The sequence below is a fragment of the Eubalaena glacialis genome, chromosome 11, assembly GCF_028564815.1.
Source record: "Eubalaena glacialis isolate mEubGla1 chromosome 11, mEubGla1.1.hap2.+ XY, whole genome shotgun sequence".
Lineage (NCBI taxonomy): Eukaryota > Metazoa > Chordata > Mammalia > Artiodactyla > Balaenidae > Eubalaena > Eubalaena glacialis.
In genome coordinates, this window is record NC_083726.1 from 59,951,798 (window position 1) to 59,978,684 (window position 26,887).

A 26,887-nucleotide genomic window follows, 5' to 3' on the forward strand; every position below is an offset into this window, starting at 1 on the left:
TTGCTGTGCGGGCTTTCTCTAGTTGCAGCAAGCAGGGGCTACTCTTCCTTGTGGTGCGCGGGCTTCTCATTGCGGTGGCTTCTCTTGTTGCAGAGCATGGGCTCTAGGCACGCGGGCTTCAGTAGTTGCGGCACGTGGGCTCTAGAGTGCAGGCTCAGTAGTTGTGGCGCACGGGCTTAGTTGCTCCGCGGCATGTGGGATCTTCCCGGACCAGGGCTTGAACCCTTGTCCCCTGTATTGGTAGGTGGATTCTTAACCACTGCGCCACCAGGGAAGTCCCTCTCACAATTTCTTAATGCTGACAGATCATCTTCTCACTCTTTGTGATGATCTAAAGGAAGTTCCTTTAGGTAACACTGACTTCTTGTGGTTCACTGCTGGCTCTTATTTAAAAGGTGACAATGGCAAATATTGTGCTAGGTATGCTACTGCAACTTCTTTTGATGGATTTTCCTACATTTGTAGGCAAATGGATTTCCTAAAACTTCCTGTGTCTAATGGATATAAATATGTTTTAGTCATGATCTGTATGTTTTCACACTGCACTGAAGCCTTCCCTTGCAAGCAGGCTACTGCCTCTTCTGTGGCTAAATTCCATTTGGAAAAGATTATCCCTACCTGGGGAACTCCTCTCAAACTTCATAGTGATTGAGGAACCTATTTTACTGGCCAGATACTTTGACAAGTTTGCACTCTTGGCCAGTTTTACAACACTTTTACTGTGTTTACCACCCTCAATCCTCTGGTTTAGTTGAATGCACCAACAACATTATTAAGACTTATTTGGCAAAATTTGTAGAGGCCCTCCAAATACCTTAGCCAAAAGCATTGACACTGGTCCTTCTTATTTCAGATCCACCACTTTTGGAACTCATAAAGTCTCACCCTTTGAGATAGTACAGGATGCCCAACACACTTGGCTCTTGCTTCTTTTGACCCACAACGATAAAAGGAGAGAAACTCCAGTACTGCAAAGGCCTAATTGTTTCTATTAAAACTAGCCATGTTTTGTTAGAGGAGTCTTTTCACAGTGGACTCTCAGGAGATTAAGACCTTAAGCATCGCAAGTTGCAAAATGGAGATTTCATCTATAGCAAAAGACATCTCCAGAAGAACTCTCTTCAACCTTGTTGGAGAGGCCCCTATCAGGTACTGCTAACCAACCCTTGTGCCACTGAACCCCAAGGAAAAGACTCTTGGATTCATGTGACACACTTAAAGAAAGCACCGACTAATGAGAACCTACTGTATAGCACAGGGAACTCTACTCAGTGCTCTGTGGTGACCTAAATGGGAAGGAAATCCAAAAAAGAGGGGATGTATATATACATACAGCTGATTCACTTTGCTATATAGCAGAAACTAACACAACATTGTAAAGCAACTATACTCCAACAAAAATTTATTTAAAAAAAAGAAAGAAAGAAAGCGCCAAACCCTGACTGGACCTGTACATCATCTGGTGACCTAAAGGTAAAGATTTCCTGGAATTGAAGCAGATGACATCTGATGAGACAGCTTTTCCAAGATATCTGGGTCAGGCCTATTGGAAGTTTGTCGCCAAAACTTTGATGGTGACACTATGCTTCAGATGATCTCCAATGTCTATTTTCTTGATAACGTATGGACTTTAGATAAAAAGAAGTGCCTGAGTGGGGCTTCCCTGGTGGTGCAGTAGTTAAGAATCCACGTGCCAATGCAGGGGACATGGGTTCAAGCCCTGGTCCGAGAAGATCCCACATGCCACGGAGCAACTAATCCCGTGCACCACAACTACTGAGCCTGCACTCTAGAGCCTGCGAGCCACAACTACTGAAGCCCATGGACCTAGAGCCTGTGCTCCGCAACAAGAGAAGCCACCGCTATGAGAAGCCCGTTCACCACAACAAAGAGTAGCCCCCGCTCGCCACAACTAGAGAAAGCCCCCGTGCAGCAATGAAGACCCAACACAGCCAAAATTAAAATAAATAAATTTATAAAAAAAAAAAAAAGAACAAAGCTGGAGGCATAACCCTCCCAGACTTCAGACAATACTACAAAGCTACAGTAATCAAAATAGCATGGTATTGGCACAAAAACAGACATATGGATCAATGGAACAAAATAGAGAGCCCAGAAATAAACCCACACACCTATGGTCAATTAATCTTTGACAAGGTAGCAAGAATATACAATGGAGAAGACAGTCTCTTCAGCAAGTAGTGATGGGAAAGTTGGACAGTTGCATGAAAATCAATGAAGTTAGAACACTCCCTCACACCATATGCAAAAACAAACTCAAAATAGCTTCAAGACTTAAATATAAGTCTACAGGGACTTCCCTGGTGGCGCAGTGGTTAAAAATCCGCCTGCCAACGCGGGGGAGACAGGTTTGAGCCCTGGTCTGGGAAGATCCCACATGCTGCAGAGCAACTAGGCCCGTGAGCCACAACTACTGAGCCTGCGCTCTAGAGCCCGCGAGCCACAACAACTGAGCCCACGTGCTGCAACTACTGAAGCCCACACGCCTAGAGCTCGTGCTCTGCAATGGCACCGAGGAGCCACTGCAATGACAAGACTGCACACTGCAACAAAGAGTAGCCCCCGCTCGCTGCAACTAGAGAAAGCCCCCGTGCAACAAAGAAGACCCAATGCAGCCAAAAATAAAAATAAATTTTAAAGTAATTAAAAAAAAAAGACTATAAATGATACCATAAAACTCCTAGAAGAGAACATAGGCAAAACATTCTCTGACATAAATCATAGCAACGTTTTCTTAGGTAAGTCTCCCAGGCAATAGAAATAAAAGCAAAAATAAACAAATGGGACCTAATGAAATTTACAAGCTTTTGCACAGCAAAGGAAACCAGGGGGGAAGGGTTGGGGGAAGGGATAGTTAGGGAGTTTGGGATCAACATGTACACACTACTATATTTAAAATGGATAACCAATGAGGACCTACTGTATAGCACAGGGAACTCTGCTCAATGTTATGTGGCAGCCTGGATGGGAGGGGAGTTTGGGGGAGAATGGATACATGTATATCTATGGCTGAGTCGCTTTGCTGTGCACCTGAAACTATCATAACATTGTTAATCGGCTATACTCCAATATAAAATTAGAAGTTTTAAAAAAACATTAAGAAACTATTATAAATTAGAGTACAGGGACATGAAAATTAAATCAAAGTGTGATCCTGTATTGGATCAGTTGAAATGGAATGGATAATTCTATAATCTATTTAACTATCTAAAGAATACTACTGAAAGTATTCTGAAATCAGAGAAAACAGGTGAAAAAATTAAAGTGAATAAAAAATTATGCAAATAAAAAAGCAAGGTAGGGAGTTCTCTGGTGGTTAGGATTCCAGGCTTTCACTGCCATGGCCTGGGTTCAATCCCTGGTCAGGGAACTGAGATCCCACAAGCCTCAGCATGGCTCAAAAAAAAAAAAAAGAAAAAGCAAGGTAATAATTAACTCCAAGAAAAACAAAAAAATTCACCTGCTAATAATGCAAACACTATTAATTTAACTGAAATGTGATAAAAATTATATTAGAAATATGGGGATAAAGGAAATGGTCAGGAAAGTGGTGTAAAAAGCTAAATTCTCATTTACCCTAACAGGAAGTTAATTGAGAATATCTAAAATTAATAAATCAAGAAAAACTGTATGAAGTATATTATTCAGAAATATAGCAGTAAATACCAGAAAAAATAGCTAAAAGTCAAAAGCATTCACCTCTGAGGAACAGCAATGAAGGTGGTAAACTGTTTGTTGTGTTTTCATTTTTAAGCTTTTGAGTATTAACTGAATTTTTAACTATGTATGTGTATATTATTTTGATTTAAAAATTAAAAATCATTTCTTTTTAAATAAGGAAGAAATATATCCCAAAACAGCTGGCAAATAGGGAGGAGAAAACAAAATTAAACATTTATTAAAAGTACCAAAGTATAGACCCATTTCAAGTTAAGGATAAACAGACCCACATTTCTCAATAGTCCCTGAGCAATAGTTTATCACAGCACAGAACAGCTATTCTTTTACATTAAAAAATAACATCAAAACAAGCTAAATTGTTTCCGGTCTACTCTGTTTAATAGGGCAAGGAAGATTGATGCATTTTGGAAATACTATCATCAAAAAATGGTTAAAATAGTAAAGATTCATCACCTAAAGGAGTAAGCTTTGGATATCTGGAATAAAAACCTATTGGTTCTCTGATGGTGCCAGATAAATGAGTTTAGGCAAGAAAGCTTATTGTTACAAAAAGTATAGATGATACATAAAGATTATTGGGACACTAACAATCAATTTCAGATTTTTGTCTTCTTCATTTCAAGAGCCACCAACTAGTTTTCTTTAGACTGCCTGGGCTGGTTTGGGCCAAGATCTAGTCAATATGTAGTCTGCCAGTGATGTAGGTAAATAAGATAGAGGGATGAAGAAAAATTGAGCATCCCAGCCAGCTGAGTATCGAGTGCGGGGATGCACAGATGTCAGGGCATGTTCCATACAGTCAGTAACCAGGTTCAGGTTTGTGCTACAACTCAACATCCCTTGTTTCAGAAGATCGTGATCTGTATACAAAAAGAAAAATGGCGGTCAGCAATCTTATTGCTTATATTTTTAAGATCCTGTTGTATGCAGTCACAGAAGTCTAACTACATTTAATTGCCACAAGGATTAGGCCAATCAGACCTGTGCTTCCCACTATAACAGCCACTAGCCACATGCAGCTAATGAGCACTTAAAATACAGCTAGTATGACTGAAAACTGAATTTTTGGGGGGTGGGAGGTGTTGCCGCGCAGCACAGCTTGCGGTATCTTAGTTCCCCGACCAGCGACTGAAGCTGGGCCCCAGCAGTGAAAGCGCCAAGTCCTAACCACTGGACTGCCAGGGAATTCCCTGAAAACTGAATTTTTTAATTTAATTAATTTTAATTTTAAAACTCAATTCTGTTATTGGAAAACTTTTAAGTATGTTTGGAACAATATAGGTATGTGAATCTACTTTTTCAACTGGAAATTTTCTAACATCTTTATTGAGATAATTCACATTCATAAAAACCATCCATTTAAAGTTTACAAATCAATGACTTTTAGTATATCCAGAGTTGTGCAACCATCACCACAATCTAAGTTCAGGACATTTTCATCATCCCAAAAAGAAACCCCATACCCATTAGCAATCACTCCCATTTCCTGACAACCCACCCAGCCCTAGGCAACCACCAATCTACTTTCTGTCTCTATGGCTTGCCTTTTCTGGACATTTCATGTAAATGAATCATACACTGTGGTCTTTTGTGACTGGCTTCTTTCAGGGGCAAAATATTCTCAAGGTTCATCCTGTCATAGCATGGATCAGTATTTCATTTCTTTTAATTGCCAAGTAATATTCCATTGTAGGGCTATACCACATTTTGTTTACCCATTCAACAGTCGATGGACACTTGAATTGTTTCCACTCTGGGGCTCTTATGAATAATGCTGCTGGTAACCATAAATTGTATTAATACAAATACAGAAGAAGTACCTCCTAGGAAAATTTAGCATGCAAGTTGAGATGTGCTATAAGTGTAAAATACACACCAATTTTCAAAGACTAATGGGAAAAAGAATATAAAATATCTTATTAATAGCTTTTATATTGATAATAAATGTTGAAATGATAGTATTTTGGATATATTGGTCTTAAATAAAATGTATTATTAAAATTTATTTAACCTGTTTCTTTTCCTTTTTTAAAAAGTAGCTACTAGAAAATTTAAGATTACATATGTGGCTCTCATATATCTGTTGGACAGCACTGATCTAGATTATTCTGATCCATGGACAAGTATATGAACAATTTCAACTCCTTAAATCATGAAATACATATATCCCTCCTTTTACATATGGTCACTTCTTAGTAAATTCTATTTTCCTTTGATTTCTATTGCCAAACTACATGTACTCGCAAGGGGAAATGAATTCCCTAATAGTTTAAAACTTTAGGTGGAGAAGAGCTTAGAACAATGGCTGTGCCCCTGACATGTTAGGAACTGTAGTTCTCTAGCTTGAGTTCTGAGAGGCTGAGGAAGTTTTCTGTCAGCCTTTTCTTGTTCCAGTTTCTCTCCCCTCTGTTGATGGTGACCCTCTTAGGCCTGATGCACCCAGAAGACAGGGTTGTAGGTCGGGACTCTTCTGTCTGCACATCCCCCTTCTTTTCTCTGTATCGCAGTATCACCCAAAGCCAGGGACAGGGCTACTGCTACCCACCACAGGGCCTTTTTGTGAAAGGGAAAAGAGAGCTGCTCCCTTTGCCCTTGGCAAGCTGCTGACTTCTCTGTGTGAAGAAAATGCATCCCTTCCCCCCAGGAAGGTGCAGACCCACACAGTGTGCATGACTTAATTCTACTTAGAGGACTGCCTTCCCTGTTCCCCCAAAACTGCCTCCTCCTCCAGATCATCAGAATGGCATTCTTACACAAAATTAAATCATCTCACTCCTACAAGGCTCCCATGGCCTGCACATGAGGTCTAGCCTCTGGGAATGGCCAATAGGGCCCTGCAAATCCGGTCCTAACTCACTTACCTCTCCCCACCTATATATACCCTCCCTCCCCTCACAATAAAACGTGGAGTTTGTGGCTAGGCTGTTACCCAAAGGGTAGATAATATTGAAGGCTGAACTTTAGTTAAGCAGGCCTCCCACACCAGTCCTGACAAACTGTGGAGGGGCAACCCCTCCCAGGACCCTCTAGAGGCTCCATGCCTCTAACTATGTAATACCTCCCTGGTGCTCAGGTGGCCAGGCTCATAGGTGACAAGGCAGGGCAGGCCCTGGCCGTAGGCTGCCTATATGGCCTCTTCCTCAGCCTCAACAGCCATCACCAAGCCAACCATGAAGGCACTGGGACCTTCCTGAACCCTTCTTGTCTTGGGAAGCTTTGTTTAAGGAGCTTTTTTCTCAGAAGATCTACCAATCATTCTCCACCAACCCTCTTTGCCCTTCTCATGCAAGGTTATCCATTATACCATCAAAAGAAAAGCTCACAGGTATCAAAAAACTTCTGTCCATAGGACTCCTTAATATGCACAGGGACTTCTTTCCAGACTTGTTTCACTGCCTCTGAGGACTTCTGCATATCTGTCATTCCTGTTCTGAAGTAGCCAGGTTCAACTATGCTGATTTTCACCCCAAAATGTTGAAGCTCACGCCTAGGAAAAAAAAAGCCCTCAAGTTAACTCCTCTGATTGAAAGATACCACAATTTCAATGTTCTCAGGGAAAAAACAAAACAAAACAAAAAATAGTTATAAAAACACCTTTACTGAATATTTTAAAGAATAAAGAAATGGAAAGGAAAAAAATAAAATTTTAAACATCCCTAGATGCAACAATTGGGACATGATTATACAAACTACCATAACCATTCAATCCCACACCCACTCATTTAACAGTCATTAAGTTTCTATGTGCTATACACTGCAAATATGAAAAATATAAGGAATAATAAAGAAAATTAGCATTTTTATGGCATCTACTGTGCTAAGTGTTTTACATGCACAATCTCAGTAAATTAAGACTCTGTTCACCACCCCAAAAAGCTCACAGTGGGTGAGTCTGACAAGTAAGCAAATAATTGCAATACAATTCAAAAGAACTTAAAGGAGAGGTATTCAAGGGGCTACGTAAGTAGAGAGGAGGATGTAGATTCTCTGAGAGAGTCAGAGAAGGCTTCAGTGAGGAGAAAATGTTTCAGTTGAGCCTCGAAGGATAAAGAGGAAATTTCCCAGTGAGGAAAGAGGTGGAATGGAATACCAGGCAGCAGAAACTGCACACACAGAGCAGGGGGCTGTGCAAAATTACAGTGTGTTCAAAGACTGCAAGAGACCATTAGTGGAATATGATGTGGGCATTACAATTACAGGCCATTGGTCATTCCAGAATATTCGGGTTAGTTCAAAAAACAGTTCCAAAAATACTTATCAGGAGCTGTGTATGTACCAGGTACTGTGCTAAGTGCTGCCTTCACCAAGTAAAGTAAGATGACATGGTGCACCATGTGAGAGGTATTCTCTCAGTACTCCAGGGACAGGGATGAGGGGTGTTCCCTGATCTAGAGGTTCAAGCAGCCTTGCTCGAGAAGATGAAGCCCAAGCTGATGTCAAGGAGAAATGTTTGGAACCATGGTCCATAAGAATGTAAAACATAAAGCACCATGAGCTTCTAAAGCCATGAGTGGTTCTCAAAGTGTAGACCCCAGATCAACAGCATCAGCATCTGGGAGCTTGTTGGAAATGCAGATTATTGAGCCCCAGTCCAAACTTACAGTCAGAAACTCTGGGGGTGAGAACCAATAATCTGTTTGAACAAGCCCTTCAGGTGGCTCTGAAGCATGCTAAAAGTTAAGAACCACTGCTCTAAAGGAAAAGCCTCCCTTGTCAAACCAAAACCTAAAACCTTCCAAGTCAGAGCTTCAGAAAATGATTCTCCAGGTGCCTGTGTGCGCTGGGGAAGAAGGAGGGGCTACGCAAGCCAGGGGTGCTTCAGCCCTCTACATTGCACTTCCCCTTGCAGCTTTCTCACAGATTCCCAACACACCACAACATCTCCAGCCCCTCTAAAACTCCAGTTCAAATGTGGGACAAAACTTCCTTTTCCTGTTTATCCTTAGCACAATTAAGGCAAGCTGGAATTTTCTAAAGGAATTAGTGATTTAAAGGTTGGAAGGGCATATCTTTGCTCTTGGTCTGGGAATGAGTCAAGGAGTCCAAGAGTCATGAGTGGTAGTAAATCAGCAGGCAGCAGCCCTGTGGAAGTAGACAGGATGTTGGGTAGGCAGAAAGCCAGGCAAGGTGCCTGCCACATAGTAACAACTCATGTAGTGTCCACGGTTATTTCCCTACTCCCTTCCTAAGCAGATAATATATGCACAATGTATTAGATATATACCAGTCATGGCATGTGGTAGGCTAAATAATGGCCCCCAAAGATATCAGGTCCTAATCCCCGGAACCTGTAAATGTTACCTTATGTGGCAAAGATTTTGCAAGTTTGATTGAGTTAAGGATCTTGAGATAGGAAAATTGTGCCAGATTATCTGGGTGTATCCTAAATGCAATCACAACTACCCTTATAAGAGAGGCAGAGGTAGATTTGAAGACCAACAGAGGAAGAGAAGGCAGCGTGATCATGAAAGCAGAGATTGGAGTGATGTGGCCACAAGCCAAGGAATGCTGGCGGCCACCAGAAGCTGGAAGAGGCAAGTAATGGATTCTCTCCTAGAGCCTCCGGAAGGAACATGGCCCTGTCAACAACTGATTTTAGCCCAGTGATACTGATTTCAGACTTCTAGACTCCAGAACTGTGAGGGAATAAATATGTGTTGTTGTAGGACACCATACACCATAAATTACTTGTGGTAATTTATTACAGCAGCCATAGGAAGCTAATACATGGTGCCTATAATATTTATAGCTCATTTCCAAGTGAAACTGCCCTAGAGTCAGCCCCTGCTAAAGGAGAGTCTGTGCAGCACTATTTTGTACCATGTGACTGCACCCTCATGTCTATAGCTGACTGGACCAGGAATGGTACTTGATGGGAGCGGAGCCCCTCTCAGGACTAGACAGTGACTCTGCCTGTTATTACCTATATGGCCTTGGCAAATTACTGAACCTCTGTGCCTCAGTTTCCCTAGATATAGTCAATACAATAAAGACAAAATAATTCCTTCCTCATTGGGTTGCCATGAAAATTAAATGATTTATTAGATGGAAAGTACTCACAACAGTGCCTGACACATAATAAGTGCAAAAAATATCACATGATGTGGTGTCACCCGGCACACAAAAAATGAACTCAGCCAGTAGGAATCTCTGTCTCAGAAATTAAAGTATAAGGGGGACTATAAAAAGAAGGAGCAGCTGATAGAGGGGCATGAAGCTGAAATGATGTATTTTAAAAAACCAGGAGGTAGAGGCAGGGCGATTAGGGATTGTGGCAAACTGAAGCTATAAGAAAGAAAAGAAGCTATTAGATAAAGAAAAGATATACAGAGTAAAGGGATGGAAAAAGTTAGTAAGAAGCAGATGAGCACCAGAAAGAGTCACTGTGAAGAAACGAGGACAGGTTTACTTTAAGGAGGAAAGAAGACAGTCATCCTCTCTTCAGAAATGAAATTTTCTTAAGGATAAATCTTGAGAGTTAAAATGTGATGTGGTGACAGGAGACAGAGACTTGGGGTCAAAACACAGGTCTGCCAAATCATGGTCGTTGCAGCTGAACTTTGAGAAAGATACCAAAATCTGAGCCTCAGTTTCCTGTATAAAACAGACTAGTTATAATACCTACACATCAGATTTTGGAAGTGATGAAATAAGATAATGCAGATGAGGGCTTCCCTGGTGGCGCAGTGGTTAAGAATCCACCTGCTGGGACTTCCCTGGTGGCACAGTGGTTAAGAATCCACCTGCCGGGCTTCCCTGGTGGCACAGTGGTTGAGAATCTGCCTGCTAATGCAGGGGACACGGGTTCGAGCCCTGGTCCGGGAAGATCCCACATGCCACGGAGCAACTAAGCCCGTGTGCCACAACTACTGAGCCTGCGCTCTAGAGCCCACAAGCCACAACTACTGAGCCCACGTGCCACAACTACTGAAGCCTGCGTGCCTAGAGCCTGTGCTCCGCAACAAGAGAAGCCACCGCAATGAGAAGCCCGCGCACCACAACGAAGAGTAGCCCCTGCTCGCCGCAACTAGAGAAAGCCTGCGCGCAGCAACGAAGACCCAACACAGACAAAAATTAATTTTTTTTTAATTTTAAAAATTTAAAAAAACAGATAATGTAGGTGAAAGTGACTAGCATGGTGTCTGAGACATATTTAAGTGCTCAGTAGTTGCTTTTGTTTTAACTTGAGAGTTACCTCAGAATATCTGAAAAGGCTTCCACTCCATATTTGGTGGAAGAGTAGACTCCTCCAAAGAAAGCAATTCTTCCCAGAATGCTGGAGACATTGACAATCCTCCCCTGTGCTCTCCTTACCAAGGGAAGCATGTTCAAGGTCACCTCTATCAAACCAATGAGGTTCACTTTGAGGGTATTCATATAGGCCTCAATCTTCAGCCACTCAGTGTAGCCATGTGGGTGAAAAGTGCCTGCATTGTTGACCAGACCCCAGAGCCCTGAAACAATAAAAATCAAAGCAGGAGTTCAGTTTCACGCAAAAACGACAGACTTCTACCTTGATCAATCTTCCTGCTGAAGACAACTAAAAATGCTAGACAAAACATATTTTTTCAATCTTCTTAAACACATCTATCACTAAGAAGGTAAAGGAAGGTCAGGCCAAAAACTAAGAGAAGGCACGAATCCAGAGAGGATAAACAGAACCCTGACACTAGCTTTTGATTCGAGGGAATTTGCCAACCAGTGTGAATTTGAACTTTAGTACTTATAGCATCAAAAAACATATACAATAAGAAGACATGAAGTCCAGGGCCCACCTAAGGTAGGGAGTCTAATAAAAGACACTTTCTGCATTAAACTGGAATCCTAAATGGCTACACTATCACTTTAGGGATAGAGATAGAAAGGACTTCCAAAGGACTGAAAGTAAAACTGCCTATCTTGAGCTCTGGTGATGGGGGGAGGAGGGAAGAATCAGCCCCAAGGACCAAAAAGAAAAGAAGATTTGGTGGCGATGAGATAATAAGAGTCCTTCCTCCTTTAGATTTGGTGAGTTTGAGGTTCCAGCAGAATTTCCAGATGAGAAAGCCAGCAAGTAGTTGGGAATTCAGGGAAGAAATAATTTAGAAATCAAGGACAAAAAGGTAATAGGTTAAACTATGGGTAACTAGGGTCCATTCAACATTTGTTGAGCCCTTAACATGTACCAGACAATATGTCGGAAACTGGAAATACAATAATGGGTAAGAGAGGTCCATGTCCTCAAGGAGCACACTCTCTAACAGATGGGAAAACAATAAAAATAATAATAACAATACAGTAGAAATAAACCACTGTGCACAGCACAGAGGCTATAACTACCCATAACTCCTGACTCTAGAGTCAAGAACATCCTCAGGTAGGAGTAATATTTTAAAGTCAATTTTCTAATTTAAAGTAAATTAAAGAAAACATTCTTCAATCCAAACAAAACAATTTTATTACTAGTTTGCAACTCCTAGGATGAATATATATTTAAGAGGTCCAATTATCAGGATCTATTGAATCATAAAACAAGTGGAGGAAAAAGAAGGGGATCAAAGAGGATTTGGATAATATCCAGAGAAAATGAAACTTAGAAAAGAGGATTTATCCATCATTGCCAAAAATTAAAACCAACCAAGATGTCCTTCAGTAAGTGAATGGATAAACAAACTGTGGTACATACAATAGAATATTATTCAGTGATAAAATGAAATGAGCTATCAAGCCACAGAAAAACATGGAGGGACATTAAATGCATGTTGTTAAATGAAAGAAGCCAGTCTAAAAGACTACATACAATATGCTTCCAACTACATGACATTTGGGAAAAGGCAAAACTATGGAAACAGTAAAATGCTGCATAGTTGCCAGGGTTTGGGGGGAGGTGGGGAGAGCAGAGGAGATGAATAGGTGGAGCACAGAGGATTTTTAGGGCACTGAAACTATTCTACATTATATTGTAGTATAACGGTAGATACAGGATATTTTACACTTGGCAAAACCCATAGAACCATACAACACAAAGTGGATCCTAATGTAAACTATGGACTTTAGTTAATGATAATGTATCAATATTGGTTTATCAATGTAATAAATGTACTACACCAATGCAAGATATTAATAACAGGAGAAACTGTAAGAGGGGGGTTGTTTGTATATGGGAACTCTGTACTTTTCAACTTTTCTATAAACCTATAACTGCTCTAAGAAATACAGTCTATTAATTAGAAAAAGTAAAATAAAATGAAAACTTTTTTTAAAAAAAGAAGAGGACCAAAGGCTGACTTCCAGGGCTGTCTATATTTTAGATAGTAGCCAAGGGAAGAAGAATCAGATTCTTAAGAACACCTTGAAAATTCTTCAGACATAAAGAATTGCGGTTGTAAATACTCCACTTGCAAGGTGAGATAACAGCCTCAAATCTACTGGGTTCATTTTTCAATGTAAACACTGTTAAGGAAATGAAACACTGCAGAACATCACAACTGTCCTTCAAATGACAAAGCCAGCTTTTCAAGCCCTGCTTTTGAGATTATATATATATAATATATATATATATACACATAAAACTTTAACATCTTCATTCCTAAGTAAATGAAAGAAGAAAATACTTCTCCATACCTCTGTCCCCCACACGCTCCTTCACCCACTCAGTGGCCGCAGCGATACTCTCAGTCTTGGTGACGTCCAGGATCACCGTCTCCAACCTGTCTGACGTCTGGTTCCTCAGCTGCTCGGCCCCCTGCTCCGTCAGACACGCAGCCAGAACCCTCAAGCCTCGCAGGTGCAGCTGCCTGGCCAGCAGGTTCCCGAAGCCCGAGTCACAGCCCGTGATGAAGACGAACTTGTCCTGGAGGTGGCTCACTACCTGCCTCTCCCGGTACCAGCGCAGGAGGTAGTACAGGCCCACAAGGACCGCCAGGTACAGCCACATGGTGAGGGGACCTCCTTCAAAAGAAAAAGAAGAGGGACTTCCCTGGTGGCGCAGTGGCTAAGAATCCGCCTGCCAATGCAGGGACACGGGTTCAAGCCCTGGTCCAGGAAGATCCCACATGCTGCGGAGCAACTAAGCCTGTGCGCCACAACTACTGAAGCCTGCGTGCCACAACTACTGAAGCCTGCGTGCCTAGAGCCCGTGCTCCACAACAAGAGAAGCCGCTGCAATGTGAAGCCTGCGCACTGCAATCAAGAGTAGCCCCCTCTTGCCGCAACTAGAGAAAGCCCGCGCGCAGCAACGAAGACCCAACGCAGCCAAAAATAAATAATTTTTTATAAAAAGAAAAGAAAAAGAAGAGCTTTCATTTTATTCCTTCCTTTTTTCTTTAACTAGTATTCACTGAGTATTGACTACGTGCCAGGCATTGCACTAAGTGCTGGGACTCTGTATTAACTAATACTTGGTCCTACCCTCTAGCCACAGTCTAGAGGGGGGAGTCAGGGAAGTAACCAAACAAATGCACTGCAATGTGGTAGGTGCCAAACAGAAGTATATACAGTCTAATGAGACTATAAAGGAGGGTGACCCACTGCCTGCAAAGTTAGAAACAGATTCACAGAAGCAGTGATTTTGGAACTACTTCCAACAAAATAGTTAAGAGTTCAAAAAGTGGACAAGGCAGGTGGCGGGGCGGGTGGTGGTGTGACGAATTGGGGGATTGGGATTGACATATATACACTAATATGTATAAAATGGATAACTAATAAGAACCTGCTGTATAAAAAAATAAATAAAATTCTAAAAAAAAAAAAAAAAGTGGACAAGGATAAAAGGACATTCCAGGCAGCAATAGTGTGTACATGAATGGAGTGGTGAGCAGCATAAAACTTCCTGATACCTATGAGAAGTTCAGGTGATGCAGAGAGCACACGGAGGAAGAAATGGAAGATGAGGTAGTGAAGGGCCAGACTAGGAAGGGTCCTGTGGGTCACACTAAGGAATCTGGATGTTATCTTATAGGCAACAAGGGTGTGCCATTAGAAGGTATTGAACTGAAGACTAAGATGTCCAGATTTAGCTTTAGAAAGATCTGTCTCACAGTGGGAGTGGAGGATGGATTAAACAGGGAGGGGTGGGATGAAGGCAAAGAGATTAGTTAAGAGACCCAGCAGTTTGGGTGAGACATTGCAGCCAAAGCAGTTTGTAAATATAGACCAATCAGATGCATTATTGAAATGAGTGTTCAGAGATGCCTACCTTTCTATATGTAGTTCTAGAGAAACATCCACCATTTGGGGCAATCCATAGTTGTTGGCTGAACTAACATATGACTCATAAAGTCATAGGTAGAGGTCAAAGATGGGTGTGAGCCCAGTAGGACATCGTAAGGCCTACACAATGCCTACCTTAGCTTGGCTTTAAGGTCTTCCCAGTGCTCTGGCCCTTGATTTCCTTCTTAGCTTTCTCTTTTACCACACCTCTTTTGCACCCTACTCTTTAGTCATAACAAGCACCTTGCAGTACTCCACACAGTATAGGCTTTTCATGCCTCAGTATACAACTCTCTCTACAATTCCTTCTTTCCCAGCTCTCATCCACTTGACAAATAATACTCATCTGTTAAGCCTCCACTGAACCATCATCTTCATTCAACAAACATCAATTCAACATCTACTATGAGTCAGACATGATGTTAGGCACTGATATACATAAGTGAACAAAACAAGGTTCCATTATTCATTGAATTCACAGTCTAAGTGTAAAGACTGACAAGAAAACAATGCCATATACAGTCGTCCCTTGGTATCCACAGAGGACTGGTTACAGGACCCTTCACAGATACCAAAATCTGAAGATGTTTACATCCCTTATGTAAAATGGCATAGTATTTGCATATAACCTATGAACATCCTCCCGTACACTTTAAATCATCTCTAGATTACTTATAATACCTAATTCAATCTAAGTGCTATGGAATAGTCGTAAACACAATGTAAATGCTATGTATCGATAATTAGTTATAAAAACAATGTAAATGCTATGTAAATAGTTGCTGGCATGCAGCAAATTCAAGTTTTGCCTTTTGGAAATTTCTGGAAATTTTTTTTCTAATATTTTTGATCTGTGGATGGTTGAATCTGCAGGTGCAAAACTCGTAGATATGGAGGGCCAACCATAATAGAAGTAAGGGCAGGATACTGTTGGAGCATTCAGGAGAGGCTTCCAAGCCAGTCCAGGGAAATCTGAGAAGTTTCCTAGTGAGAGTAAAATATAACTTGAGATCTAAAGCATAATAAAATAATAACAAAAGCAGCTAACGCTTGCATAGCACTTGCTGTGTATCAGGCCCTGTTCTAAGCATTTCACATATATTAACTTACTGAATTCTCACAACAGCCCCATAAGGCAGGTCCTGTCAATATCCCTGTGTGTCGGTTCAGATGCCAAGACAGAACTAGACATGCAAGGGACTCATTGAGGGAAACAACCTATAGAGAATAAAAGGGGAAAGTGCAGGAATAGGTGCCAATACATGTCTGACACCTCTGAAAGAAGAGAGAGAAGAAAGAAGGAATTAAAAGGAAGGAACTTTAACTACAGTTCAGCCCTGAGAAAGTCTCAGCTAGGCTGATGAGGGTCCTTGAGCAAAGACTGCCAGTAGAGTCCCACACTGGGCCGAACTGGTTAGAACTTTCAGTCCCACCTCCAGGGAGAGGAGAGGGACTGGAGATTGAGTTTAATCACTAATGGCTAATGATTTAAATCAATTATGCCTAAGTAATGAAGCCTCATCAAAACCAAAAAGAACAGCGTTCAGAGAGATTCCAGGTGAACATATGGAGATTCAGGGAAAGTGGTGTACTTGGAGAGGGCGTGGAAGCTCTGCGCCCTTTCCCCATAACTTGCCCTAAGCATCTCTTCCATCTGGCTGCTCCTGAGTTGTATGCTTTTTTAATAAACTAGTAATCTGATAAGTAAAATGTTTCTGTGAGTTCTGTTAGCCACTCTAGCAAATTAATCGAACCCAAGGATGGGGTCATTGGATCCTCCAATCTATAGCCAGTCCGTCAGAAGCACAGATGATAATCTGGGCTTGCAACTGGTGTCTGAAGTGAGGGGTGAAGAGGGTAGTCTTGTAGGACTGAACCCTTAACCTATGGAATCTGATGCTGTCTCCTGGTAGTTAGTGTCAGAACTGAGTTGAATTGTGGGACACCTAGCTGGTGTTGCAGAGAATTGCTTTTTGTACTTGGGTCCAGAATTGTTAAGGGTATAGGGGAATAAAATTAGAGGAGGCAGTGAAGGGGAGAAAAGAATGGATAGAGACATTTAATACTCCCTCCCTCCTCTTCTCTTTCTCTCCTTTTCCCCCTCCCCCCACCTCCCTATTCTCTCCCCTCCCCCAAGCTTTCTGCTCTCTCCAATCTGAGAGCTCTGTGTTCTCTAGCCAGCTGCCTCTGTTCTGCCCAACTGTCATTCTCTGGTGCACTGTAGTAACAGAGAGAGCTTCATCCTGCCTGTTTACTGACTAAAAGGGTAATTTCCTGATGCCAGTCAAAGATGAAAATCCATTTCCCCTATTAGGAAGAAGCTTGGAACCCACAGCCTCTCTAGGTATTACTATTCAACCATCACAGAGCAAGAAGACTAAACCTGCAGGAGAAATATGCCAGGCCAGGCAGAATCCGAAAACGTGAGCCAAAAGTGAACATTAATCAAATACCTGGAGATATGACTTGACTATGCCTTGACTATTTCAAATATCTGTATCCCTTGACCTGACCATTTTCTGAGGTTCTGTCCTGTGTTTCTAATTTCCTTAAGTACTCTCCAGCCAGCTGTGTAGCCAGAAACTCAATATATCCGAGATAGAACACATCATATTTTCTCCTAAAACTGCTTCTCCTCCAGTATTCCCAATTTCTATTTGTATTACTTTTTAGTCTTAAGGCTCTGACACTTCCTCTTCATTGCCCCATGCATTCCCTCAGGAGACGAGGCTGTAGAGTCTAGCTCTCTAGTATCTGGAGCACCTGTCCCCTCCCCTTCATTCCTATGGCCACATCCATTGTTCAAGCCTTCAACATTCAGTACCTCTTGCTTGGCCTATCATAGACGCCTTCTCACCATCCCCACAGTGTCAGTCCCTTCCCCTCTCCTCCACATGGTGCTGTCTGGTTAATTTTCCCAAAGCACAGCTCTGTTGATGTCACTAACTGAAAAACATCCAACCTACTAAATAAAATCTAAATCATCTTAATCCATGATTGGGCCTCAACCTTATCTCCCGCTCCTCCCACTCACATGGCCTATGTTCCATCCAAACCAAACAGCCTGCTGCTCTCCATTTATTCATGCTCTGCTCTTTCCATGCTCCAGATCTGTGGTCTCACCATTCCCTTTGCCTGAAATGCCCTTCTTGCTCATCTATGCATGTCAGTATACTACCTGTCCTGCAAGACTCAGCAAATCACACTTCCTCCATATAAAGCCATCTCTGAATTATCAACAGCAGGTCTGCTCTCCCATAACAATCTATTCATACCTCTCCTGTGTAGCTCATCTCTCCAACTGGACTGGTACTCCTGGGGTAGTTCTGTGACCGATTCATCTTTACACACAGCACCTACTTCAGGGCTTTGGTCCAGTATATAGTTGAACTGAATAAACAGTTACCACTTCTGGAAGAGCCTGTTTGTTTTTAATATATATTCAGAAAACAGTGCCACTGTACCCAATTGATCAACTATGGTTGTACATCACCATTTTATTTCCTGCATTATTTTTCTTTTTCTTCAAAGTAGCAACTATAATATAATACATAGTAAGTGTTTCTACAAATTTTTTCCTTCTCTATAGATATTTAGAAAGTGTCTAACTTCACGAAGACACAGAGAAGCAAGTGTAAGCCAAGACTGTGCTTACTCACCCTGACCATTCTGCCTGGTACCTGGTACAAAGCCTTTGACTAGTCTTTGGCTCCTCCATCTTCCTCACTCTTCATATTCAGTCACGTTCCAAACCCTAGAGATTCTTTAATATTATCTCTTACATCTCTGCCCTTCCTTACATTCTACCTTGGTTTTTACCTTCATTCTTCTTACCTGGCCTAAAGCCTCCTAAATTATCTCCCCATTTCCAGTTCATTCTACACACCACTGCTGGATGAATTTTTCTCAAGCCCTGTCATGCCATTCCCTTTCAGCAGTCCCCAGTGGTCCACCAAATACAGGATAAACGCCTCACCAGATGCTTCTAGGCCCTCCACTATAGTCCATCTCACAGATGTCAGCTTGCAGTCTAGTTAGGAAACTGTTTCTCAAACCTGCCAGTGTATTTTGGCCTCTAGGGCTTTGCTCTTGCTATTTCCTCTGCTCGTTCACTGAAACAAGCAGTTATTAAATATCAAATCTGCACCAAGTTCTGGGTAAGTGCTGAGAATACAGAGATGAGTGTAACCTAGTGCCTACCCTTAAGGAGCTCACAGAACTAGTGGGGGATATAAAACTAGAAATAAATTATTAAGAAAATGTGGAAAGGAAAGCAAGAGAAAGTGCTTATTTTTGCCTAAGGTGTCATGGAAGAGGTAGCATTAGAGGTGAACAGAAGCTCAGCGCACTAAGCAGAATGAAGAGAAGCATACCTCAGGCAGCAGGAACAGGATGGGAGACGGCACAGAGGTTTATAAGGCTATATGCCATGGAGTAGCAAGAGGTGATGCTGGAAAGACAGGTAGGGGCCTGATCATGAAAGCCCTTGGTTGGCATACCAAAGAATGCAGGACTTCCCTGGTGGCACAGTAGTTTAGAGTCCGCCTGCCAATGCACGGGACACGGGTTCGATCCCTGGTCCGGGAAGATCCCACATGCCGTGGAGCAACTAAGCCCGTGTGCCACAACTACTGAGTCTGTGCTCTAGAGCCCACGAGCCACAACTACTGAGCCCACGTGCCGCAACTAGTGAAGCTCACGTGCCTAGAGCCCGTGCTCTGCAACAAGAGAAGCCATCGCAATGAGAAGCCTGTGCAACCCCAACGAAGAGTAGCCCCCGCTCGCCACAACCAGAGAAAGCCTGCATGACGAAGACCCAACGCAGCCAAAAATAAAAAATAAAAAATAATGTAGATTGTGTCCTGAATTTTGTCATTTATGCATTCAATCAACATTTTTAGAGCACCCACTATGTGTCAGGCACTGTTAGGTGCTGACCACTCATATACTGCTGATGGCAACGTAAAATGGTATAGCTGCACTGGAACCTTGAAAACATTATGCTTAGTTGAAAAAGATCACATATTGTATGATTCAATTTATATGAAATTTCCAGCATAGGCAAACCTATAGAAACAGAAAGTAGGTGAGTGGTTGCCTAGGACTGGATTGGGGGAGTTGGGGGAAAGTAGGGAGGGTGACTGCTGAAGTGTAAGGGAGTTCTTTTGGGAGTAATGAAAATGTTCTAAAATTGATTGTAGTGATGGTCACACAATTCTGTGAATATACTAAGAGCTAATGAATTGTATACTTTAAATGGGTGAATTGTATGTGTGAATTATACCTCAATAAAGTTTTTAAATAAATAAAATAGACATAATAAATATGTTATAAGAGGGTATGCACTTTGGAAAAAAGAAAAAAAGCAGGGACTTCCCTGGCGGTCCAGTGGGTAAGACTCCATGCTTCCACTTCAGGGGGCATGGGTTCGATCCCAGGTCGGGGAACTAAGATCCCCCATGCCACACCTCACAACCAAAAAAAAAGAAAAAGAGCAGAGTAAGGGGGATCAAGAGGGCTGAAGGGGGGGCAGTTTGCAGCATTAAATATGGTGATCAGAGTAGGCCTCACTGAGAAAGCAACATCTGAGCAAAGACAGACAGGAGGCAGAAGAGTTGAACATGAAACAGGTATGAGCAGGAAGGGAAGAATTTGAAATATGCAAGAGGCAGATGTCCTAGGACCTAGTAATTAGATGGGATAGTCCTAGGAAAATTCCCAGTTTCAAATCCCTGAGATGCAAGGATGGTTGAATATACACAAGAATGTATCAATAAATGTGATATAGCACATTAACAGAATGAAAGATTCAAATCATATGATCATCTCAATAGATGCAGAAAAAGCATTTGACAAAATTCAACATCCTTTCAGGATGAAAACTCTCAACAAATTGGGTATAGAAGGAACATGCTTCAACATAATAAAGGCCATATATGACAAGCCCACAGCTAACATCATACTCAATGGTGAAAGACTGAAGGCTTTTTCCTCTAAGATCAGGAACAAGACAAGGAGCCCACTCTCACCACTCCTATTCAATGTAGTACTAGAAGCCCTAGCTAGAGCAATCAGGCATGAGAAAGAATAAAAGGCATCCAAATCAGAAAGGAAGACGTAAAATTGTCTCCATTTGCAAATAATATGGTCTTGTATATAGAAAATGCTAAACACTCCACAAAAAACTGTTAGAACTAATGAAAAAATTCAGTAAAGTTTCAGGATTAAAAAAAAGAAACACAGAATCAGTTGCATTTCTATACACTAACAATGAACTATCTGAAAAAGAAAAAGAAAAATTCTATTTACCATAGTATCAAAAACAATAAAATACTTAGGAATAATTTAACCAAGGAGGTGAAAGAACTATACACTGAAAACTACAAGACTTGACTAAAGAAACTGTAGAAGACACAAACAAATGGAAAGATATCCCATATTCATAAATCAGAACAATTCATGTTACTTTTTTGGGTTTTTTCTTTTATTTATTTATTTATTTATTTTTGGCTGCGTTGGATCTTCGTTGCTGCACGTGGGCTTTCTCTAGTTGCAGTGAGTGGGGGATACTCTTCGTTTTGGTGCGAGGGCTTCTCATTGCGGTGGCTTCTGTTGTTGCGGAGCACGGGCTTTAGGAGCGCGGGCTTCAGTAGTTGTGGCTCGTGGGCTCTAGAGCGCAGGCTCAGTAGTTGTGGCACACGGGCTTAGTTGCTCCCTGGCATGTGGGAGCTTTCCGGACCAGCGCTTGAACCTATGTCCCATGCATTGGCAGGTGGATTCTTAACCACTGTGTCACCAAGGAAGTCCCAAGAATTCATATTGTTAAATGTCCATACTACCCAAACCATCTACAGATTCAATATGATCCCTATCAAAATTCCAATGGCATTTTTCACAGAAATAGAAAAAACAATCCTAAAATTCTTATGGAACCACAAGAGACCCTGAACAACTAATGCAGTTCTGAGAAAGAAGAATAAAGCTGGAGACGTCACAATTCCTGAATTCAAACTATACTACAAAGCTACAGTAATCAAAGCAATATAGTACTGGCATAAAAATAGACACATTGACCAATGGAACAGAATCAAGAGCCCAGAAATAAACCCACACATATATGGTCAACTAATATCTGATAAAGAAGCCAGTGGGGAAAGGATTATCTCCTCAATAAACGGTGGTGGAATATTCACACGTAAAAGAAGGAAATTGGACCCTATTTTCACCACTCACAGAAATTAATTCAAAATGGATTAAAGACTTAAATGTAACACCTGAAACCATAAAACTCCTAAAAGAAAACACAGGGGAAAATTCCCTGACATTGGTCTTGGCAACAATGTTTTTGGATATGATACCAAAAGCAAAAGCAATGAAGGCAAAAATAAGTGGGACATCAAACTAGAAAGTTTCTGCACAACGAAAGAAACAATCAACGAAATGAAAAGGCAACCTATAGAATGAGAGAAAATATCTGCAAACCATATATCTGTTAAGGAGTTAATATCCAAAATATATAAGGAACTCATAAAACTCAATAGTAAAAAAAAAAAATCCAATTAAAAAATGGGCAGAGGATCTGAATGGACATTTTTCCAAAGAAGTCATATAAATGACCAACAGGTACATGAAAAGATGCTCAACATCACTAATCATCAGGGAAATGCAAATCAAACCTATCACTTCATGTTAGAATGGCTGTTTGCAAAGAAGTGGGGGAAAATCCACCTGTGTCATCAGTCCTGAGGCTGAACAACTAGAACAACATGAAGGAGGTTGGGAGAAAGAAAGGGAAAGCCTGAGAGAAGCCTCAGAGGGATGGGCAATCCTGAGAGCTGAGCTCTGCTTAGCAGGTGTCTTCACTGAGCCACCTCCTTGGGATAAAGATGCTCAAATCCAAACATGACTCTGTAGGTGTTTCCCCTGAGACTTTTCTTTACCAACAGTGAAGTCATTGGCCCATTCTGTCTTGGAGACTTCATCCTGGGACTATCTACAATGAACTATAGAGGTCATCTGGCCATCCCCCAGCCTGAGATTCCCTTTCTGCTCTCCCCACTTAGCAGAGTGAGCTCTTCTCCAAGGGAAGGGTATTTATTTTTGTGGATGGGGCAATGTAAGTATGGGGAAAAAAAGGAGAGTCTAGGGGAAGAGGAAAGAAAGGTATAAAAAGGTGTGGGGAAGTAGGAAGTATCCAGGGCCTCCAGGAGGAAGTAGAGATGGCTTAATCTCTGCCTAAGCACCCACCAGGATGTCCCTTCTTTGTTCCTCCTTCCCCATCATCAGTCTCCAGATCCCATCCTCACCAGCCCAGGTCTTGGTCAGTGACAGGGCCCCAGGGAGGAAGCAGGAAGGTTTGGGGCCCCATGAATTGACCTCTCTGGTTGCCTTGGAACCTGGGGTGAACATAGGGTCACAAGCCATTGGTACGGATATTAGAAATGTTAATATTGACTACTACCCCTGATTGGTTTCTCTACAACCTGGAAACCCAACAGAAACTAGCCATGATACTATGTCATCTGTCTCTCAGTAGAGCAACCATAAAGACCTGACACAGGTGTGAAAATGAAAGGGAAAACCAAGGGAAAGGCCTAGGGAGATTGGCAATCCTCAGTGCTTTAGGCTCTCTGCTAAACTGGGCCTCCCCACCTAGTCATTGTGCTTGGGGTGTGCTGAAGACTCTCATATCCAAACCTGGAGGTGTTTCACGCTTCCATGATTTTCCTCTTCAGCAACAGTGCAGAACATATTCCATTTCTCAGAACAATTTTTTTGGAGTCTGTTATGATACCAATGAGACTACTTGGCTAATTCCCTGCCTACTTTTCCTTTTATTCCTTTCCAAGAATCTCTCTGCATGAGTTCCCCTGCCCCCAACCCTGACTTTGTGGATAACATAGAAATATGAGCATGGATTCTGAAGCCAGATTACTTGGGTTCAAATCAGGCTTTACCATTTACTTGTTGTGTGGCCTTGGGCAAGTGAATTAACCTCTCTACCTGTGTGCTCATCTTCAAAATGGGAAAAGAACCCTTCAGTGATTTGTTGGGAGAGTTAAATGAGTTAATGCGTGTAAAGCACTATGTAATTGTTAGATATTATTAGTATTATTTTGGTAGTTGTTGTTTTATTATTGCCATTCTGGGCCTCTATCCCTGAGCCCTACCACTTCCACTTTTTCACAATATGTGCAACTCCAGGTATAGCAACATCCTTAGTCATTTCTATATGCTTTTTATCACGACGTTGGGCCATACTGGTTCACCCTGACTTTCTTCAGTCTCAGGCAGAGGACTTCTCCCTCCACACTATGGCACATGGCAAGGTAAAGAATAGCTTTTATTCCCTTCTTTTAAATCTTCAGACCTGGGCTTGTCTGTAAGCTCCAATCAGTCTAGTCACGGATCCTAAGAGTGAGTCTATAAACAGCACACGGATTCATGGACCGATAGATCCATCGTGACATTCTTTGTTCTCACATTGGGCATACAGACTAGGTGTTACTTTAAAACAAAGAATGTTGCCCACCATCCAGTTCTACAAGGATCAAGTCATTAGCCTCTGCAGTCACTGACCGGCAGTACACCCTGAAAAGAATTCAGGATGAAAAATGTGATAAGGCACTCTATGCTTTGGAAAAACAGATGCCTTAGATAGACAGAGATATCTTAGGGGGGAAAATTTTAATGAACCCAGATTCTTGCATCTTCTCATACAGAGAAAAGCACTAAAATCATTAACTAAGATATCTGATCCTCATGATTAGTAGTAACCTTTTACCAAGATGTATGCTTGACTACACACATTCCCTAGCCAAAATCATACATATCCTGGCTTCTCCCCCTACCCCTTTGGAGCAGTTCCTCAGAGCTATCTGAGAGGCTCTAGTCCCAGGCTATAGTCCTCAGTAAGACCTTGAATAAATTCAACTCACAGCTCTTACATTGTGTGTTTTTCTTTCAGTTGACATACTCAAGCCAACAATTGTTTATCACAGTTAGATGCCACTATGCACCCACCATAATGTTTTAACTGAAAAAGGTTGACAATATCAAGTGTTGGCAAGAACAATCAAGCACTGCTATTGAAAGAGTAAATTTATTCAATCAATTTGAAAAAAACAGTTTGTCATTATCTACTGAAGATAAAGATCCACCTTCCCTATACCCATAGATTCCATTTTAGGTATTTAACAACAACAACAAAATATGTACACCATAAGATGGGTTTGCAGCAGCATTATTTGTGATAGCCAAAAGCTGGAAACAACCCAAACATGCACAAAGAGTAGAATGGATAAATAAGTTGAGATATGTTCATGTAATGGAATGCTATACGGTGACAAAAACAAACTATAGCTACACACAATTACATGAATGAATCTCATAAACATAATATTGTGACACAAAAGAACACATACTACATTATTCCATCTACACAAAGTCTTAAAGAGACAAAACTAATCTAGGTTGCTACAAAAGATTACTGGTTACCTTTGGGGAGGAGGTAGGGGTCCACGATTGAGAAAGGTATTAGTGGGTTGTTTACAGTGCTCATAATGTTCTATTACTTGACCTGTGTGGCTGTAACAGAAGTACTAATTTTGTGAAAATTCATTGAACCATCCACCTGTGTGTTCTCAACTCAAATTAGAAAAATAAAAATACCGCTTTGATTAAAAAGAGAAGAAGAAAAGAAACAGTGTGAAGAAAATCACTTCTGTGTTTGTTATAAAATTCTTATCAAGAACACTATGCATCTATACACTGTGCAAGATCCCACATGATAAATCCTGTCATACATTTAGTACCAGGAAAGATTTTGTCTTTTCTAAGTAAATAGTATACTATTGATTATTTTTAAATTATCTAGTTCTACATATTAGAAGTTTAAGGCCAAATTTAATGTTCAATCACAGTAATTCTATTAGTCCTTGTAGACAGCAATTTTTCTTCTCTCCTCTTTCATCACTTTGATTTTCTATTTCTTTTTATGTTTCCATTTGCATTTTAATAACTTTTTTGTATATATGTCTTTTACTATAAGTTACCTCAAACTCTTTTTGAAGATGCTACATTGTCCAAGCATAAAACTTAACAGATTTTCCAACCTCAGTCTCATCCCAAAAGCTGACTCAATCCCTCTGCCAAGGGGGAAAAAATTAGCAAATACTCCAGCAGCTGATGCCTTGTACTGGCATAAATATATAGATATATACACACACACATATATTAAATATGATATATATGAAATATAGTAAATGTATATATACACACATATATATATATCATACTTCATTTCATATCAGTATATGAGATTCCACAAAGAGAAAGGAAAAATGTTACCTGAGGAATTCTTGTTTGGGAATCTACATCAGATTTCACCTACCTTTGGAATTTTACTTCTTCTCTGTTCTCCACAGGATTAGAAATGTAACAAGTGAGAAGGAATAATGGGACTATTAAACCCTTGTTTACTGGTCACGTGGGTTAAAAAAAAGAAAGAAAAAACAATTTCGCCACTCCCACTGCAAAGAGCTTGCTCACAGTAGGAGATGGGGGTAGGGTTAGGGCAGGACACAAACTAGACCACAGAGCTTCAGTAACACAGTTCTCAGGACTTAATTACATAAGGCCGCTTTTGCTTACCCAAAAGTTCACAAACTTACCCCACAGCTTCCCGCATTACCATAAAAGAGCTGGTTTTCCACACTGTCAAGAATTCCAATTTACAGAGCATACCCAGGGGGTCCTATTTATAAGTATAAAATCACTCTCAACTTCTAAACAATACTTTCTCAAACTCCGAAAGAATAAAGATCAAAAAAGCAGAGAACACAATGGCGATGAAATTTCTTTCAGAAATCAAAGTTGAAGGGTCTTTTAAGAAAATTAAAAACCATAATCAAGAACTTTAAAAAAAATTTTTTTTTAACTTAAAAAAAATTTTTTTTAAAAGATCTCTCTCGGGACTTCCCTGGTGGTGCAGTGG

At 41.1% G+C, this 26,887-nt stretch overlaps 1 protein-coding gene across 1 annotated transcript; it reads right to left on the reverse strand.

The window, feature by feature from the left end:
• Positions 1-4,253: 4,253 nt before the first annotated feature.
• LOC133100874 (17-beta-hydroxysteroid dehydrogenase type 6) lies at positions 4,254-26,307 on the reverse strand. Its single transcript, XM_061205370.1, has 5 exons — positions 26,285-26,307; positions 13,306-13,632; positions 10,898-11,156; positions 7,026-7,189; positions 4,254-4,562 (listed from the first exon to the last, which is right to left on the reverse strand). Exons 2-5 carry the CDS (start codon positions 13,616-13,618, stop codon positions 4,345-4,347), a joined length of 954 nt encoding a protein of 317 aa, XP_061061353.1. The 5' UTR covers positions 13,619-13,632; positions 26,285-26,307; the 3' UTR covers positions 4,254-4,344.
• Between the last annotated feature and the right edge of the window lie 580 nt (positions 26,308-26,887).